Raw genomic sequence first — 21,370 nt, forward strand, 5'->3', positions numbered from 1 at the left:
AAAAAAAAAAAAAAAAAAAAAAAAAAAAAAAACACACACATCATAGTAAAATTAATACCTTCTCCGCTTCGCATCGAAGCTAATATCTACCACTTTCTTTAAAAAACAATATTTTTAAAATACTTAATTTCAAATTAATTAAAAATTAATAAATATTAAAAATTATTTGAATATAATTTAAAACAATTATTAAATTTAATATAGAATAATTTGATTGAAATTCTTTAGAAAAACTTTTTCGCACACTTAACACACACGCACTTGTCGAAAAGTCTTTTTGGTGAGAAACCTCACAATTTTATTTCCATATTTGATGAAATAAAAACAAAATATCCGATAGCAAACCTTGATTAATCGACCTTGACTAAGAGACAAAATAATACGGTCAACGGTTATTTCAAATTTAATATTAAAAAAAACTAAGAGAAATTTAGAAATCAAGCGGCCGAATCAACAATTTATTGTTTAGTGTAATATTCGGTTACCTCCATATTTTAAATTGTTCAGGAGACACAAAAAACTTAATAATTTTAGTACTAAACCATTAGTATATTCAGCATTTCTATTTTCCCAATTTTAGCTTTTCTAGTGACGGATTAGCTCAGTTATCAACTAAGTATAACACCAAACTGTTGAAAAAATAATTCTCTATCGAAAAATTTAATAAAGTGGACCGATTGTTGCCACTGAGCTCTTTAATTTTCTTATGATCTCAGAGCAACTTTATCCAAAAAACTGTCACCAGCTGATAAATTATAATACTTTTTCATTAAAATAGAAACACACCATTTTAACAACACCAAATTTGGTAGCAGTTTGATTAAAATTATTTAAACTAAACTCTGTTATAATACTCAATTCAACAGGTTTGAAACAACTGTTGAGAATAAGCAACTATTAAAAATTAACAAATTTTATGCCCAATACACTTTTTAAATGTAATGAATAATAATTGTTTTAAGGTTTAATGACGATCAGAAAATTTAAATATTTTACAAAACATGAATGAATCATGTTATAAGAATAATAACTATTATAAAAAAATTCGATATTTTTAAATTAGCATGAAATTATGTATTAAGTCATTAAGACAATCATTTATATTAACTTACAGTAGTGTAACAATCTTTAAAATCCGGCGCGTAAGTCCAGAGTTGGAAACGACGAATAAACTCATCGTTCATTTGTTTACTTAAGTATTTCCTCGGGGTCATATTGTGACTTTGCTTGTTCAAAGTAATTATAAAACTATTAAGTGTAATCCTTGATAATCACTCATAATATAACTGAACATGGTCGTGTTGTTATGTCAATTTATCAATAACATCGGCAGACATTTTCAGAGTTTAGCTCATATTTCAGTTTTTTATAAATATTCATTGTTTATTAAAAAGTGAAAATTAAAAAAATCTTCATAAACACAATTTTAATCTTTCAATAAATCAACATACTTTAAGTTACTATAGCGTAAGTAAAAAAACAATCAATATCGGTTGGAACACTAAATATATATATAAATTAAACTACATAACAATGAAATATTTTACACTAACACAATATTAACACTGTGAACTTATACTCGCGAGAACTCACTATACAATAGGTTAACTGTCCCTAATAGCCATGCAAAATAGACTAGCATTAGTACGGATTCTAAGTTTTATGTAATTTGTAACGTTTCTTTTTAAAATCTATGATCCTTTGAATCGATTAATAATGATAAAACATAATTCGAGTAAAAAATAATTAGAAACTCAATATCTTATAAGGATTTGTACAATCATCTGGGTATAAGTTTTATAGTAAACAATACAGATGAAGTTATGAATACTTAAAAAAAATTCAACTATTTTTAATGATATATAAAATAAATAAGAAAGTAAAGAATTTCTTGGAAGTATAAATCAATTAAGTCAAATAAAAATGAAAACTAAAAAACAATATTTTCAAAAAAAAAAAATATATATATATATTGTAAGTAGAATATGTCAGATTTCATAATATTGCGTAGAATAAGATAGAAAAGGTATAAGCATGAAGGCGGCACTTTATAAGTATGAATACACAGCACACTAAAACATAAATGAAACCTACTGTTTAATTCATTATAATACGAGATATTTACATATATACTAGTTATTATTGAAACAACTTAACAGACAACAGCGAGTACAGATGAAAACGCGATGACTGAGGTCAAATTATTTCATCATTATTGATGGTCATTTAGTATCAATATCCTTTATAATTATTTTATATTAGTATGTTATATAAGTATATATATCTCCTCTATAAGTATTTTATATTTTTAAGTTTTATAATAATTATTATTTAATTATTTGTGATGATCAGGTTCAAGAAAAATCATTGAGAAAAACCATAAAAATATTACAATAATTTTAAATGTGTTTTCTTAAAGTAGAAACAGACTGAAATTCTAAATTTTTAAGTTAGAAGATCATATTTTATAACTTTAAAAATATTAATTACTTTTTTAACTCGATTTATTTTAAATCCATATTTTATTTACTTGTTATTAAAAGTCCATAGGCGTAATAAGATATTTAAGGTATATTAAATCGCCTTTTTTTGTTAATTACTTATATTTTTAAGGATTCTTTAATGTTACACGAGATCCAAGTATAATATTTCTAAAAAGCCCGAGTACTGATCTTAACATGCTACCTATAAATCCGTCCACCACGATTCAAAGTATTGTCTTTTAAATTGTTTATGTTAAATCGATTACATACAATTTAATCCAAAACTGAATTAAAAGGAAACCCAATCCTAAATGAGCCTTAATTTAAGAAAACTAAAAGAAAAAATAGATATTATTTAATAATATTTTTAAAAAGACTTCAGTTTAATATAAAATTGTTTTACTTGACAAAAATATAAAAACTAAAAAACAAATTTTAATAATGCTAAAAATTTGTAAATGGATATATAATACCTTAGGATATAAATGTTATTACTCTTATTAAAGTCCAATAAAGAAATTTCTTATGAAAAATTCATATAGTCAAAAAAAAGTTACCCATGTTTAATATACAACTTTACAAAAACCATGGTAAACAGTTATGCATTTTGAAAAAATTAATTAATATTTTAAAATTTAAATTGTAAAATTGATAATCAATAAGTGGAAAAAGTAGATTTTGAACTATTCATAATAATGTGATACTAAAAATTGTTTGCAAATCTTGCTGATATGATTTTATTAGTATAACTTGCAACATATAGTACTACATTTTATGTAACAATTGGCTTTTCTCGCAGAATATTTCTCTGGAATTAAGTTTATTATTCAATTTTTAGTATATTACATATAATTGGTTCAAAATGTTAAATTTACTATTTCACAATATTTTTCTATTTTAATGAATTAAAATGTATAACATGTTATTAAACTAAAGACAAATTATAAATGTATAAAATACCACTTTGTAATTATTGTCAGAGGATATGTCAAAATTTTTGTTATTCTCTAAAAATTGAAAAAATTTATATATGTAATGTTATTAAGTAGGAATATAAAAAAACCCAGCACAGGGGGGTCGTGGCACAGTGGTGACGTGGCATAGTTGGATCAAGTATAATGATATCTGACAGTGATTAAAATCACTATCAAAAATAAACGCTTCGATGCAAATCTTTAGATAGTGTTTAATTTTAAAAATTGGAGGATTATTCCAAAAGCTTCATAAGCTACTAGTTCCTTATTAATATCCTCATTAAGATAAAGTATGTCGAATGAAAAAAGGAATATTGAAAAATAGTATTTCCCATAAAAAAATTATATTGATCAATACACTTTTCAATAAGTTATAGCATTATAAAGTTAAAAATGTAAAAAATAAAATTGAGAATTTTCACACAATAATAGCATTTGGTAGCCATTTTCACCGTGAAGACAAAATAAAGTCCGAAATTTTTTTTTCATAATAAAGTATATTACATTAGCTTTAATTTAAGATATATATAAAAGTGTCAGACCTTCCGGAACATTTTCAAAATTTAAGTTAAAAAAATTAATTTTTTGTGAAAAAGTTGTCATTTTGAATCCCCCCCTGTAGGCAGGTAAAAAGTCAGATTTATAAAAAAAATATACCAAATGATAGGTAAAGACATCATGCATCTATAAAAGAAAGAATTATATTGATATGTTCATTTTTAAAAAAGTTACGGCAGTTTTTAGTAAAAAAAGTTGAAAAAATTTCGAAAATTAGCCATTTTTAAATTTGTAATTTTTTCGGAGGTTTCCCCCATTTACGGTGAACAAGGGAAATTTTTTCAATTTTTAAGGGTAATGTCTTCGACTAGATACGATTTGTGATCTTATGACGTATCATTGAAAGAAATCGGTTCGGTGAGAACTGAGAAAAAGTGGTAACAGACACAAAAAAAAAAAAACACATCTTAGTAAAACCAATACCTTCTCAGCTTCGCATCGAAGCTAAAAAATATTTAAATTTTAAGTGAGTTCAAAAGACATACATATATCACATTACTGATATCACTATTTGTTGAAATTTATAAGTAAAAATAGCAAAACTTATTTAAAAAAATTTCAAGTATAATATAGCCTATTTATTAAATTTTTAAATAATAATAATATACCACCTTATAATCAACAAAACTTTAAAGTACAGTCTTATTGTATAAATTTTACAAAAATGTTACTATGATAATCACATTTAATGTTAGTTTAAGCTATTATTTGTGTTAAAGAGGTTGGTATCTATATGACAGAATCAAACTCTGTTACTGTTACAATGCGGCATTATGTATTCCAAACTGAGCCATATAGGTTGCTTAATAGCAAATTTTATATAATACTTATGTGATGAAATAACTTCTTAGATATATCATAAATAAATGTAAAATTATCAAAATGTTTTAAAGGAATTAATTAATAAATTAATAGAATGTTGTCAGTAAAAAAGTTCAATAAAAGAATTTAAAGCATTATAAATAAATTAATTAAAAATTATAATGATGTCTTTCCATAAAATTTGAATAAAAATTTTTTAATTTCAACTTTATAAATTACAATGAAACAATTTAAACAATATGCCTTTTCTATATATAAGTACTCATAATATGCTACCAGGAAAATTATATTCAACTAGTATCAATTTGAATAAAAAAAATTTCAGACATCATGTATATATATAAAGTAATAAACAAAACAATTGTATTCTCACCACAACATAAAGCTTTTTTATGTCTTCAGCCATTGTTTATTTCTGAAAAATAAAAAATATATTTATGTAATTTAAAGAAACTTATATTAATATAAATTTTAAAACTGTTATAAGCATTTATAATATTTTATATTTTATTTTTATTTTAATATTGGGATTTACTTTTATACATGGACATATTACAATATGAATACAATTACAAACGATTATAAAAATATATAGAATAGCTAAAATTTCAATAAAAATAGAAAAAAATTGTATAATATTTCTATGTTTTTATAAATTAAAATTAAAATTTCTATAAATCAAGCTTTTAAAATGAAATGGAAAAATAATTTTTTATGACAAATTCTTTTAAAGTAACTATCTTATTACACACACAATTAACACAACATTATGCACAATCCATTTACTTTTCATAACATATTATTAATTGGCAGCAAATAATTCATACCTTAGTTAAAATAAGTTGTTTTATTCAATTTTTCATTTGGATTAGCAATTTTTAACTAAGTGAAGTATAAAAATTAAATTTAAAAAACTGTCAAATAGTATCTAGTCACACAGTAATACTGATATATCATTAAAAAATGGTCTAACTGCTTTAAGTTGCACTTACTACGTCAACATTTTATTTTATAATTAAATTAATCTTTAATCACTTAGAAAACATAGTTGGAAAGCTTAATAAAATAAAAAATTACTTTTGATATTCAAAAAATATGTATTATGTAAATTTTAATTTTGTTATGAAATGAGGTGTCTTGAACACAATGGGCATAAGTGACATTTTCAAAAAAAAATGAGATGAACTATAAATTTTTCATTTTATTTAGTGGTAGAAATATTAGTGAATTATTGATTATTTTCTGCAATCTGGTAGCAAATCACTTATTTATTTCCTAAACATAAATGGGATCTGGATTAGAAGGAAATAGGTACAAACGCACTTACATCTTTCTGCCACTAAACCACATCAGCTATACCTTTTTATTGCTAAGTGTATTTATTCTTTTTATCAATAAAAAAAAAAAGAGTAGTAAAATGATAATATATTATTGTTTTTAAGTTTATATTAATTATATTGTGTTATTTAACCAAAATCAATTTAGAAAAAAAATTATTTAATAATAAGCAGTTGAGAAAAATAATTTTGTTTTTATTGACTAGGGAACATGAATGGAGAAAATAATATGAGTGATGGTAAGTTATTTTGAACTATTAACTTAGAAAAGCAATTTTAGTCTAGGCCTAAGTTAAGACCACAATATTCTGGAATCTAATAAATGTTTCATGATTTTAATTTTAGATTATGAATATTTGTTTAGTAGAGATGATAGCGATGCAGACAAGAAAAATATGCCAAATAATAATAATTTAAGTTTGGAAACTCAATCATAATAAGATATTATTAATGATTTACTAAGTAATTCCCTATTAAATGTGCCACAGACTTCTAGGAAAAGTCAGAAGAATTGATACATGGAAACATGTGACAACTATGATTTTAAGAAATAAAGGTATGACTTATGTAGATCTTAAAGGCAAAACACACAAGAGTAAAGAACTAATAGAGTTCAAATAAAGATGTAGGTATAAATGTAACACTAATTTACCTGAAGATGTCTGAAAGGAAATTTTTAAGAAATATTGGGAGTTACAAACAGCATATTTAAATGGGGCTATTACATTAAATACGGTTTGTAGAAAAAGTGATACAGCAACAAAGGCAGTATTATGTGTTTACACTCTTGGAGAGTTTAGAGTTTGCTAAGAGTTCTTAAGAAAACACTTTGCATATTAAGGTAGCACGGATACACTTTATTTCAAATATAGTGCTGCTGATGGTCAAGAGATATTTATGAGATGTCTATGAAATAAAAGTTTCGTTGTGGAAAGGTTATAACTAATTTCCCACAAAATTTACCTTTGGTATCAGTAAAATCTATTTTAAAACCTGCAAAGGTAAAGGACCTCATGAATCAAATTTAATAAAACCCCTAATTCATTATTTTTTCCAAAATTTGTCTAATAATCTTATAAATAATCAGTGTCAAGCTCAAGGTACCCCAGAAGAAGATATTATACAAAAAGAAGATGATGAAGCTTTTGAGATGGACAACTTTTATGATATGAATGAAGACTAAAACATTAATAAAGACATGTGACTAATATAAGTTGTTATTAGTTTTTTATTTTAAACATAGTATTATTATTAACAAGTTATATATTAATAATCTTATTTTATAATATAAAGTTTTTTCAATAATTCTTTGTCAAAGATTGATGGTATGTGATTTTTATAATTTTGTTTTCTTATAATAATAGGTTATTATTATTTATATATTTCAAAAAGTTTATTGATTTGTAGTCAATGATTACTTAATAACATTGAGATTAATTAATATTATTATATATTTTTTTTGTTTCATTAATATAATAAAAGTAAGACAAAAAAAAAGTAAACTTTGAACTTGATTATTATAAATAAAAAAAATGTCATTTATACCCCTTTTGTTCTAGGTGCCTCAAATAGTAAATAGAAATAGATAAATAAAATTTACTATAATTAATTTTAATTAGATAGATCAATATTTTTTTTATATTGTAATTCTAATTTAAAAAAAGTTCCAAATTTTTAATCACATTTTCACGAGACTAATAAATTTGGTTGCTAATATATCCTAAATTCTCATTAGTTTGCACTATTATCTAGCTATTTAAAATTGAAACTTAAGGAAGAATTTTAGAAACTATGATGATAAGTTAACAATTAAGTTTACTTTCCTATTAAAGTGAAACTTTTTGTAATGTAGTACTAATTTATTTAAAAAAATTTATTGAATTATCCATTGCTATTATTTCATACCTTATTACTAAGAGGAATAATTAAGTCGATTAACTTTTAAAGTACATGCAATTTTATATCATAGTTAAAATTTAGATAGTAAAAATAAAAAAATAGAACAATGATTCTTAATTGCAGATGATACAATTTTTTAACTGTCCAAAGTGCTTAACCATTGATAGAAGTCTATAAAAAAAGTTTTTATTTCATATTAATACTAAAATACTAGATTACACTCATTAACTCAATAATTTATTAAATAAATTTTTTAATTAAAAAAAAAATTTAATTAAATATAAATATTTAATTTTAATTAGCATATAAAAATACTAGCTCATTATTTAAAGAAAATTTTATATTGTTTAAGGAATATTATTTGTTTTACATATAAAATAAACAACAAAAAACCCGAATTGTTTAAAAATACAAATAATCATATAATTATAACACTTTATCACAAAATAAGATATTATAATGCATAGATAACTATTTTTTTTTATTTTTAACTATTAGAAATTTTAACATCTTTGACCGTAAATCAAACATTTAGTAGTTCCACGTTGGTAGTAACTAATAGATAAGTATTATAAAAAAAGTAAGTAGGCGGAAAATATAGATTTGGCATCTCGAAATAATAATAATAATCACGTACCTTATGTGGATTTCAACTGAAAATTTTAACGTTTTTTAAAATGAAAGATGCCATTGAATATCTATTCAAAACGTATTTAAAATTATTCAAAAAATTTTAACGAACTTAATAATAGTATAGTTTAACAAATGAATAGTTTTGATATCTTGCCAACAAATGAATAGACAATCACAGATGACTATTAGTGTAGGTAAACAGGCGCGCGGTAAATTGTTATCAATATATTCGAGTAAAATGATGTTAGTAGTCAAGATTAATCAATAAATAACTGGAATGATGTTGTATACGAACGTTAACTTGTTGAGCTAATACTGAAATATGTGGTCTCACCATAATTTTTTTATCATATGGGCTACACATTTTATGAATAGCTAGTACAACCGTATATATTCCCTGCGTATATGCGACTTCAGTATTTCAATAGTTATTGGTACAGGTTAATAAAATAGTACTGTCCATTGTCCTTTAGAGTTTTCCAGTATATGTTTTGCATTCAAATTCATAGCTTGTGCAAAAAAGCTTAATGTACATAATGATTGATTTATCATTTACTCACTAGGTTTTTCCTAAAAAAATAATTATCTTATAAAATTATTTTGGCCTTGTTTAGTAACATTTTTCTCGATTTATAAATGTTTAAATATTTTTAAGGTCCATTCCTATTCCCTTATAAGAGCGCTATATATGTTTTTTTTTTTTTTTAATGGCAGCATACATATTTTACTAGCTTAAATTTTAGAAAATTATTATAAATTAACTAAGAAAATGACTGGTCGACAACAACTTTTCAGCTAGTATTTTATAAATTTAGAACATTTTTATAATTGGATGGAGAGATAAGCAAAACAGAGTAATGCTAAATGATAAAAATAACGTAACACACACCTCACCTTCAATCTACATTTAATAATGTTACAAAGTGATTAATTTACTAAGTAACTTCGATTCATCCCTTTGACTTTTTATAGATATCAACTTTATTATTTTTAATTGCAATATATATATATATTTAACTAGCCTATAAACGATTTTTACATCCTTCTATTTCCCGAACTTAAAATGCTACAGAGGGTAATGACACTTTTTCACATGTTAAAGAGTCAAAAATGGTTCTTGATTAGGACGATGACGGACAGGGCGGGTATTATGTCCGGCTAGCTCCAGAAATCACAAGAAAAAACTCTTTAGCACCCTGATGATTGAACCCTGGACCCGTACACCGAAACATACATTTCTACCCACTAGATCAGGCCGATCCCTATCATTTACTAGTCTATAAAATAAAAAAATAATCTAATTAAAAAAAAGTGTAGTTAACAGCAATTTTTGGACCAGTCATTCAGAAAATATAGCGATTTTAAAATGTAAGGATATTATTTTATGTGTACTATTTTTAAGTGTGGATGAGAAAAGCGCTGAAGATACAGATCACATTTTGGAATGGGCAGAGTTTGTTTCACGGACTATGTTACTAAGCCACCGATAACCCAGAAGAAAGGAAAGAAATCAATTACCCAAAAATCTGGGAAAAGGAAAATTGTAAAATCCCCCCACCAATAGGAAAAGGAGGTTAGGCACAGGTGAAAAATAAACAGACTCACTATACTATCTACTCAAAAGAGAATGGAAGAAGTGAGCCACGTATAGGTAAGGTATTTGGGAAACAGTCTTTCTCAGGAACAGTCGGAACAAAAGGACCTAAAAAATCGTGAATTGTAGACCTAAGAAACGGTCATCTGTGAATGGTGCGGGGAATCACACACAGGGAACCTTATGTGTTACAGGGACTGTAAAAGAAACTTATATTACACTCAGACTAGCGTATATTTAAATATTAACATCAGTTTTTCTAAATGACAATATAATAAAATTTTCCTAGGTCTGAGTCCTCAGACATAGGTAGGGACTTAATTATTGTAAGAATATATAATTAAAACTTATCCTAGTTATGGATGCAAATGCCCACTGTCAAAATTAAGAAAGAGTTCACCTAAACTCTTAAACAAAGAAATAAAATATTGTTTGGAACAACGTGAGATTTCCTAAGAACTCTCAAAAGAAGATGCAAATTTGCATTGAAAAAGTCCAGATGAAAGAGTTGGAAAGTTGTGTGGGAAGTTATAAATGTCCAATGACTTTCACTAAGAAATGGATCGAACAAAACCGTCGAAGCAATATTATGGCCAAACGGTACGCTGACAATGATATTGAAACATTATCACATTTGTTGAACATAGACATTCATGGCTCCGAAACTTACACCCAAAGAAAAACCTTAATCAAAAATTGAAAGAGAAATTTTATCAAGGGTTTATGATAATGTTTTATTAATACGAACAAAATAACTATTCTTATAAATAATTATTGTTCAAGACAAGAAAAAAAAATATCATATTGATAAATATATCATTGATTCAATAGTAATGATATATTTATCAAATTGAACAATGAATTTATTATATAGATCGAGGTTTTTCTCTGGGTGTATAACAGAGAACAGCCACATAAAGTACGAGGTAAATGTGACTCGTGCAGAATGGTAGCTAACCAGGAAAGTCATAACCTCGAGTGATATAGGATGGGAAATAAATTCTTTTGGCAGTTATAAAGCTGCTAGAGGGACTAGATTTAAACATCCTTCATCTATGCAACATATTTAGAGTATGCCTACCTTACAGTTATCAACCTGAAAGCTGGTGAAAGGCAGGGTGGTGTTTATACCTAAACGCAGTGCTCGAATTGGGGGGGTGCGCAGGGGGACGTAGCTCCTCTACTTTTTTTTAAATTTTTTTGCGCACCCCAACTACTTTTTTTTATTGTGACGGGAGGACGGTGGAAAATACCACCTCTTTTTTTTTTTTTTTAAATATTAGTATGATAATGAAATATGATTTATTAATAAATACTAAATAAAGTTATGAGTAAAAAAAAAAAAAAAGGTCTTCAAAATGCTAGGGACGCAGTTTTCAAATTGTTAAATTGAGCTCCCCTACTTATTTTTGGCCAATTCGAGCACTGCCTAAACGTAACTACGCTAACTACTATGAAGCGAAATCCTACAGATTAATAGATTTCACTTCATTTCTTCTTAAGACTATGAAAAAACTTATTGATAGGTACCTATAAAAGAAGGGGCCTTTACATAAGAACCGACATGCGTATCAAACAGGAAAATCTACTGACCCACCTCTACATAATTTAACCAACAATATAAGAAAACTGTAGAGGTTTAATAGACGCTTATTATTAAGTGGATATATATATATTAATATGTTTCAAATGAAGCATTTTACGACAGTGATTTTTATTACTGTCAGATATCAATCAATAATAATATAAAAAATGTCTCAATTTCATTTTAATGTATTCCTAATGTACATAACATTTTTTTTTTTAGTATTATTTATTTATTTATTAACAAGTACTTTCTTAGTTTCATACTAATATAGTCATACATTATACACTTATTAATTTTAAATTTATTTATAGGGAATATTCTTTGTAACACATCATTAAATACACAGAGATACTATCAACAAAAAATAAATCAACACGTCACAGATAAAAAATATTATAAACAAGATAGGTTTTACAAAATTTTAAGTGTAAAAAATTGGTTTTTTTTTTTTTTTGTGTTTTAGAATGTGAGCCAGTAAAATAAATAATTATTGTACAAAATTCAAATTGATTGTAAATTTTTCATTTCTTGAACAGACCCAAGTTCTTCTTTTCTGTTATAGTTGTTATTTTTTCTCTTTTGAATTAATTTATTAACTAAAACTTGGACAACAAAAACAAAAAATGCTACAAAACTCATGAGTCTAAAAGATTTTGAACTACCCATATTTTCAAATGTGTATCCTGCTATGAAACAGCCAACAGATATACCTGAATAGTTACAAATATATTAATAACTAATATGTAAATTTGATATTCAATATTTCACTTTTACCTAAACCTTGAAAGGCCATTCCAAATAATCCTTGGAGAGTTCCTTCACATCCCGGAGGTGCTACTTTGGCAGCATATGATATCCCAGACAAAAATGCAATAGCAAATGAAACTCCATTTAGAAGTTCTACTGGCAATGTCCACACTGGATCTTTAATAATTGAATAAAGATAAAATCTTACACCAAACATGATAAATGATATTGAAAAAGCAGTCATATGGCCTATTATTTTTAATATAAACCCTAAAACAGTTAAAACAAAGTACATTAATTAAAATTTAAAAAATTTTGCAATTATTTTATAAAAACAATTATTATTAAAATTAATACACGATAAAAAAAATTGGAATTTAATACTACTGTTTTAAAAAATATACATATTTTTCTGTCTAAATAAAATTAAAAAGTTCAATAAAATTATTGTAAAACTAAAAGTTATCAATGAATTCAGAATTTTCAAAATTAATTTATTATATTAATGATTAATCTTATTAAACTACTCAATCATTATTTTATATATTTTATTTACTCTCTAAGATTGCTACTATAGCAAAAGATATATATTATTTAAATTAATTTTTAAATCTAACCAAGAATTAAAAAAAAATTTAATGTAACTTTATGAAGAAAAAATAACAATTAAACAAGATTTTTAATTACAATATTATTAATATATACAACCTAATTTAATGAAAATAATTGAAAATGCTAACTATTTTAATAATTGTACAAAACATTTTTTTTAAATAACCAATTGTTAAGTAATTTCAAATAATAATTTTCATTCAATGTTAAATTTTTAAAAACTATTAAATTATTTATTGTTTATCTGTTTTTAATACTTGTTAAATATAGACAAAACAAATTTATTAAAATGAATATCAATATCAAATTATTATATTATATAATAAAATAAATTATAATGTAAATAATTAATTTTTACTAACCAAACATTAGAAAAATAGGTAATTCACCAACCACACATTGTATAAGGAATGAAAATCCTTCAATAGTATTCAACCAAGGTTTACGTTCTGGATGATATAATTCAGATATTTCTTCAATATATCTATGATTACAAAAAGTTTAGAATATTTTATAAAATAGAAATAAAAATGAATACATGTTTGGGTCTTAGGTAATCTGGAGTTGAACTATCATTCAATGAATATTTAAAAATTAACTTTATAATTTTGTATACACATAATTGAAGACCTTTCTAAGAGATAAAATAATGTGGGTACTATTAATATCATGTAATACATGCAGATCTTTTGGGAAGTCTTCAATTATGGTATGGCTAAATATGAGTTAAATAAAGAAATATCATTGTCTTTACTTTACTTAAATAAATTTATTTTATTTTATAACCTATGTGATTTATTTATTTCTAAGCTTAGAATCATAGAATTTAATGTTATTATTCTTCTGATTAATTTTTTAATTAGTCAAGGGTTAATTATAATAATGTTTGTATATTTTTAAGTATTATTTTATACATGTATTGCTAAATATTTATGAAACTGAGGGGTTACATTCAATATTTTAGAATACATTATCCAGAAATAATATTTAAGCCATATTTAACAATTTGAAAATTAATATAGTAAACGTTTCTCTGACTTTTTTGCTTTGCAAAAAATTTAATTTTTACATTATTTTTATTATAATTTTTATATTTTTAATATTTAATTATAAATATCATTATATATTTAATTAATGTTTTTCAAAAGAACTTACATAAATATAAAATACCAAATAAAAGCTGTGAAAATTCCAGCGAATGTTGTCCATAATAGGTATGCAACTACTTTAATATCAGACATAACTTTTAAAATAGCACCTTCAACTTTAACTATATTTTTTTTTTCTTTGTTCTAAAAATTATTGAACAATACATTTATGAAAGATAACTTATTAACTGTATTTTTAAGGAATCATACTTCCAAGTTAGATGCAACCAAAAAATGAATGGTCATTAAAAATGAAGAAATTGCAAAAGCAGGCAAAAAGTTTTTTTCTTTTTCACCTTGGCTATACCAATCAATACACCATCCAGTAAACAAGGAGCTGAATCCCCATCCAACTGCTCCGAAAATCCGCTGAGAGCCATAATTTGAACTTTCTTTACCTGTAGAAAAATAGGTAATTGAAAATTAAAATAATAGTTTAAAAATAGTTAGGCCATTAAAAATTTGTTAGTATAATAAATGTATATAAAATATATTTTATTAATTAATTTTTGTATTTAAAATAAAAATTTATTTAAAAAATGATTTACCTATAGGTATACAAACACATACAATCTAAAAAGTAATTTTAAGTATTTATTTAATTGTTTTTTTGAAAATTTCACAGTTAGAAGCTTATAAAAAATATATTTCAAAAGTATTTGGGAAAATTCCTAACTCTTCCTATACAATAATAATGACAAATATCTAAAAAAAATTTAAAAAACGTTGAGTTCCCTCAGCTTTTTTAAAAATATGGATTTGACACAAAAATTAATGAAATTTAATATAAATGTAAATTCAGTATAATCAGATTAATACATTTGTTTTCACTAACCTAAGATATTTATACAAATAGTATCCTGAAGAACGTCTACTATCATCCATAGAACACGGCTTAAAGTAATAACCAATAAAAACAACCAAAACTTCCATGTTGTTAAAATATTCACATCGTCCAATTTTTCTTTATCAGTCAAAGTCGGAATAAAATGTAAAATAGGATTCACAATAGCTGTTGACAGACTAGCACACAAAAATACAGCCTTTCTACAACGCCATCGATCAGTCATATATCCAACCAATGGTCTTACCAATACGTTTAAAATTGGTAAAATGGTAAATATTAATGCAGAAATAAATACGGGTATACCTCGTTGTTTGGCGATTATTGGTAAAAATGGCGTGATAGGTGCAGTGCCTAAATAAAAAAAATGAACAATACATTAATAACTGTTAAGGATCTATAGTCTTAAGGAAAAGGGTTTTATTGTTCTCATTGTTTGTAACAATTAACCTATTTCCTTTTTTACTGAACACTCTGTATAATACTTTATATAATTTAATATAAAAAATTAAATACAATTTAGAATCGCTTTTTATTTATAAATGTTTCGCAAATTATTTTTGGAATAATCCTTAAAAATATTATGAAGCTTTAACGACCCATTGAAGCATTCTGTAATTTACTTTAAATATAATACGATACATGTAATAAATAATGAATTTAATACAATATATTTTAATTAAAGTAATATGATTTGTTTTTACTTACCAGAGTCAAAAATAAAGAAGCATATTTTCATTAACAAGAGTCTTTTATTAATTTTAAAGTTTGGCATTGTTTAGCTGACAAATGATTTTTGATGTTTGTCCTTTACAAAATAAAATATACACATTTAATGCCAACAAGTGTTATTTTAAATCAATCAATGAGTATTTTCATATCGTATTGTTTTATAAAGAGCAATTGTATTTAAGACCATTGACTCGTATAATTCATTTCGATTATAAGTTCATAGAGTTGTCACAACAAAATAATTTTAATTTGTGTAATTATCATGCTCGGCTTAAAAAAAAAAAAAGAGTTCATGAATGAGAATCAAGATTCGTATAATATTGAATACATACAGATATTAACTACAGTAGTATAAATGTTCATTGCGGTACCGCACCTAAAAATTTAAAAAAGGGAAGATCAGAACACGAAAAATTATTAGGATGAGATCACAAATAAATTAAAAATCCACCTGTATGCTATTCATTTTTTTAAATACAAATTTTTTTGTATCAAAAAAGTAATTGTATTTAGTTATTTTATCATAAGAAAAAATATAGTAACAATTTATCACTTGTGGTTAATATTATTTAAAATTATATTAAAAATATTAATGTAAAACCAAAAAATAATAAAAATATTTAACTCATGAAGCCACAAAAAATTAATAAAATATCAATGATGCATATTTCGGAAACGATGTTAGTATTATTATACACAAAACACATACTGACATTTTTTTGGAATTTTTTGAGACTTTTTGGGTTACATATTTTTTAGTTTTAAATTAATATTTTTAATATAATTTTAATTCTAAGAAAAAATAGTTACCTAGTTTAGCTTTCAATTGTTTTATATTTAGTTAGGCCCTTAAAATTGGCCCATCACAAATTTGACTAGCCTGTCACGGTTAGTGACAGTTCTTCTTATACAATTTAAATATAGGTTTTAATCCGGCCCTGCATTTATAAATTAATCAATATGAAGACATTTTTTTTTCATTTAAATAGATAATTTATATTCTAATAATTGAGATTTTTAATATATTTCTTTTATTTAGACAGTTGAATACAAGATAAATTTAAGCTGGTATGATGCTACTTAGGTGTTATACCTAAAAGCCTGTCAACAGTAGTTTAGGAGACTTAAGAGGTATAGTCTATAACAGAGGTAGCTAGACTATTAAACCCAACCCNATAAACTGTATCATTATGTTTAGTAAGTAATGAACAGGTCAATTGTTATTAACAATGAGAACAACAGAAATCCATTTCCTTACTTACTAAACACTTTATACAGAGTGTTCAGTAAGTCAGGAAACGGGTATCTATTGTTCTCATTGTTTGTAACAATGAGAACAATAGATACCCGTTTCCTGACTTACTGAACACTCTGTATAAAGTGTTTAGTAAGTAAGGAAATGGATTTCTGTTGTTCTCATTGTTAATAACAATTGACCTGTTCATTACTTACTAAACATAATGATACAGTTTATCGGCTTTATGTAAACTTCTATACATTTTATCTTTCTACATGACTATTCCATTGAAGGAAAAAAAAACTACATTATGTTACCTACAAAATATTATCAGTTATCAAGAATACTGTCATTAGGTAAAACATTACCTAATAGAGCTGCTGACCATTAAACGGGAATTTATGATATCAAATTTGTAAAAAAAAATTACAAAAATAAATATACTTTTTATTTATAAATTTTAAGATTGTTATTTTGCAAAATTCTATTTGATATTATGGCTTTAATATTTGAAATGAATTACTTAAATTAATTATATTTTTACTTAAATTTTATTTATTTAAATACATCAATTTTATGCAAATAATTATTTTTATATTATGGCGTTTATATTTAAAAAACATTACATCTTTTACTATATTTTAAAGAACAGTTAGCACTAATTATTCTAGTAGTTTACATTATTATTAATTTTACAATATTTTTTATCCAATAATCGATATATGAAAGTAAAGCTTAGTATACAAAGAGGTGTACGTAAAAAAATTTGAGACTATTTTTTCGCTTCGTATTAAAACTAAAATGAGACTAATTTTGAAAGAAAAAATGAAGTCATAAAATAACACACATCTAATTTTTCAAACATTCTAAAAAAGTGAGGCCTTTAAAAATCTAAAAATTTTATTGTCTCGGTGCAATGTATCCCATGCATTGGTCTTTGTAAGAGTTTACACTATGTTTGTGTAGGAGCTTACCAATTATTAGTTTATTGAAGCTAAGTAGGTATCATACCTGTTGTTAATCCAACAGGGAATCGACTAAAACATTACATTAGCACTCAAATTGATTAAAATTTAAAAAATTAATTAAAAACTAAAAAATATTTAACTAAAAAGCCACAAATATTACTAAAAAATCGCAGATACGTATTTCAAGAATAATATTAGAATTATCAACACTACACACATACTAGTTCAGTAAGTTATATATATATATATATATATATGAGTTGATATGTTCGCGAAGATGGTGAGAAGTCAACTGGCGTCTAGACCGCTCGTATTGTGTCAAGATGACCGCGAATATCAGTTGTATTTATGTATGCAGTTTGACCTCCCGTTAGTATTACTGTATCCATATCTTAACTACAAATCGGCGATTTTTGTTAGTTATAGAAGTAAAAACATGAGCACTAAATGTGATCAAATAAAGTGCAGTGGCTTTTTTTACGAGATGTGGTTATTTTGCAACAAACCAACAATTCCAGACATAAGTAAACAGAACTGTTGATAATCAACTAGTCTTTTATGTACCATATACAACCCGACATTAATAATAAATAAAACAAGCCAAAAAATGTTTGAAAATATACTTTTAGAATATAAAACCCTTTTCTCAACATTGAATTTAAGTGTGATAATAATTGACCTAAGACACTAATTGAAACATATTCAAGAGATTTTAACTTTTTTTAAAACCAATTTTTTATTGCATTTTTAAATCCTTGAAATGTGCTACGCGATGAGTTTTTGTGTAAGAGGGTAGCAAATCCAATGCTCAACAAATGTGAACAACTTAAATATTTTTTAAATATATTTACAATCTATCATTGTTATTAAATGCAAGTAAGAAATATATGTTTAAAATATTCAGATAAGAAAAAATAAAAATAGGAATGATCAAATCATTTAATAACTTAATTTATTGATCTTTGATATTAAACAATACCAGTCTTAAATTTGGATAAAACATTAATTTGTACACGGCCGTATTAACTAACATCACCCGTGTTATTATAAAGGTAAATAATAATGTACTTACTTGGTGTTACTTATTTGTTACCTTTTGTAACTTTATATAATTTTAATATATTAATATCAATCAGCTGTTGTAGTTTATCATATTTGCTGATTAAAAAACTTTATACTAATAAGATAATCATTGTAAAAAAATTAGGATTATTATCAATAACTATGGAATATCTGCATTACATATTACAGTTAATAAATTGTTATCAATAACATCCAAAAAGTACTCATCTTTATATACTAATCGTAATATAGTATATTGATTTTTTAAGATCATATTTTATTGACTAAACTAAATACTTGATATCAATTAAATTAAAACTTGTTATTTAATAACAAATTTCCAATAAAGACAATCAACAATTTAAAAATAATTAATACTTACTAGTCGAAGAAAATTCAACATTAATTTAGACTCATCGTTCATTTTCTGCGTTTTATAATATTATATTCTAACAAACAACACGTGGTGGTTTTTGAAAGATGAAAGATAAAATGTTCAAGATAATTTTTCTATTATTTTAAATGTTTTACAATATTAATGAATCGAGTAATATTTGATTTATTCTACTACACGTTGCCACATTGCACTGATATTTTCCCGTAATATTACTAAGAATTATTTGTATGGGCGTAACTCGAAAAGTATTCAAGGTTAATTAAATTCCTGTAATTCATAAACCACTCCTTCTATATAGAAGTGTATACCTTTAAGTTAACATCAAAATGAATAATTATTGAAATAGTTAAAGGAAATTTTGTAGGAAGTATTAAAAAATAATAATTAAATAAGATTCGGCAATAAAACATTTTATGACAAAATGTATAAACAAAAAAAGAATATAATTAAATTACCTTACTGCTTCAATTTTACACTCTGGTGTAAATATACAAAATATTTGTATAAAAGAACATGACTTCATGAATTTGTTAACTAGTAATATTATAACGCGACGTTTTTAAGTCACGTTTTTAACGGTCACTACTACAGCAGTAGTAAAACAAATTTAAATGTATGCATATCAATGTGTAAAAATGTAAAAAAAGTAAAATGAGTCGAAAAAAATTATGCAAATCACTAGTTGTCAGTAAATGATTATCGGTACATAATTTTCAGTGGAGGACAAACTTGATGTCACCTCTATTGAGTATGAAACTAGACATGATAGCTCATAAAAGACAAAACATATGGCTGAACCATTTTCAGTGGTGTTATAATTATATTAACTGTAAATCATAACACTTATTTTTCAAGTATATATATAACTTTACCAATGTAAAAGATTTCATTTATGTCCTATTCTTTTAAGTATCCTATGGAAAGTATTATGTTTTTTTAAACAATATTTTTCAAAAATATAGTTTTCTGTGTATAAACTAAATAACAAGAAATAGTTTTAACTTTTTTTGGATAGATACAATACATTGATTATTTTTGATGAAAAAAAATTGCGAATCTGAAGACAAATATTAGCTTATAAGACACTAAACAATACTCATGCTAAGAACGAGTTATTTATGAAACATCAGCAACATAATATTTTACATATTACTAACATAATTTTTTTTCATCTACATTTTAAAAAATGATTTCAAAGTTTATAATTTATTACATGTAATTGTTAAGACCTGAAAAGTATTACACTAATATATAATTAAAAATTAAAAAAAAAATAAACCTTAAAACAACTGAGTGATACAAGACCTTTTATATGTTTATATGAAACAATAAATTAACACATTCCTACTTGGCAATGGGAATAATGCATTTATTCATACAAATTTATTCAAAAAATGCACTAAAAAGATAACATATGCTAAAAATTCTTATTCCTATTAATTACACATAAATTTACCAACTTTAAAATACAAAAATTGAAGTATTATTCTTCTTCAATATTTCTTCCGAACGAAAACAATAATTCCTTTTGTTTACAATTAATGTATCTTCACTATGTAATTACTTTTGTTCTGAGAGAGGATATATCATCAATTTTCCTTGTAATTATGTGCCTGAATGTGATAAGTTAAAAAAATATTATCTAAAAAAGTTTCACATCTTTGTCGTTAATTATAATAATTTTAGAGTTTTAACCTAAGTTTTAGGCTAAATATACGCCTTTTAACAGAGCTCC

At 24.5% G+C, this 21,370-nt stretch overlaps 2 protein-coding genes and 1 long non-coding RNA gene across 20 annotated transcripts in view; 1 reads left to right on the forward strand and 2 right to left on the reverse strand.

Moving 5' to 3' along the window:
- Positions 1-8,903, reverse strand: part of LOC126894901 (unconventional myosin-Va) — a 31,089-nt gene extending 22,186 nt beyond the window's left edge. For 2 of the 5 annotated variants that reach the window (XR_007701537.1, XM_050666230.1), the window contains exon 1: positions 1,113-1,345. Coding sequence is in view for 4 of the 5 variants with exons in the window: in XM_050666230.1 (XP_050522187.1) it covers positions 1,113-1,214 (102 nt within the window). In the remaining variant the exon portion in view is untranslated. Of the gene's footprint in view, positions 1-1,112; positions 1,346-5,210; positions 5,253-5,664; positions 5,684-8,079; positions 8,161-8,710 lie in introns of those variants that run through there. The other 3 variants (XM_050666232.1, XM_050666233.1, XM_050666234.1) reach the window with 3 other exon arrangements.
- LOC126894942 (uncharacterized) lies at positions 1,329-7,492 on the forward strand. Its single transcript, XR_007701550.1, has 3 exons — positions 1,329-1,467; positions 6,381-6,413; positions 6,520-7,492. It is a non-coding gene; the product is annotated as an uncharacterized LOC126894942 (long non-coding RNA).
- A 2,638-nt stretch (positions 8,904-11,541) lies between the features above and the next one.
- LOC126910375 (major facilitator superfamily domain-containing protein 6-B-like) lies at positions 11,542-20,288 on the reverse strand. 14 transcript variants are annotated; one of them, XM_050692892.1, is made up of 11 exons: positions 20,091-20,288; positions 19,621-19,687; positions 16,782-16,909; positions 16,304-16,347; positions 15,948-16,241; positions 15,231-15,593; positions 14,606-14,793; positions 14,403-14,539; positions 13,610-13,731; positions 12,663-12,905; positions 11,542-12,598 (listed from the first exon to the last, which is right to left on the reverse strand). In XM_050692892.1, the coding sequence occupies exons 5-11, from the start codon at positions 16,012-16,014 to the stop codon at positions 12,390-12,392; spliced, it is 1,329 nt and encodes a 442-aa protein (XP_050548849.1). In that variant the 5' UTR covers positions 16,015-16,241; positions 16,304-16,347; positions 16,782-16,909; positions 19,621-19,687; positions 20,091-20,288; the 3' UTR covers positions 11,542-12,389. The 14 variants fall into 14 exon arrangements, with proteins under 14 accessions (XP_050548849.1, XP_050548851.1, XP_050548854.1 ...); XM_050692894.1 differs by lacking the exon at positions 19,621-19,687; XM_050692897.1 differs by lacking the exon at positions 16,782-16,909.
- Positions 20,289-21,370: the final 1,082 nt, after the last annotated feature.

The sequence above is a fragment of the Daktulosphaira vitifoliae genome, unplaced genomic scaffold (genome assembly GCF_025091365.1).
Source record: "Daktulosphaira vitifoliae isolate Bord-2020 unplaced genomic scaffold, ASM2509136v1 Scaffold_1, whole genome shotgun sequence".
NCBI lineage: Eukaryota > Metazoa > Arthropoda > Insecta > Hemiptera > Phylloxeridae > Daktulosphaira > Daktulosphaira vitifoliae.

Bases quoted from the DNA above. Each gene is read 5' to 3' on its own strand.
- LOC126910375 (XM_050692894.1), bottom strand. From the start codon at position 16,014: ATGCCAAACTTTAAAATTAATAAAAGACTCTTGTTAATGAAAATATGC. The intron at 14,794-15,230 runs GTTAGTGAAAAC...ATTTTTCTACAG, and splicing joins TATTTGTATAAATATCTTAG to GTAAAGAAAGTTCAAATTAT. The intron at 13,732-14,402 runs GTAAGTTCTTTT...TTGTAATCATAG, and splicing joins ATTTGGTATTTTATATTTAT to ATATATTGAAGAAATATCTG.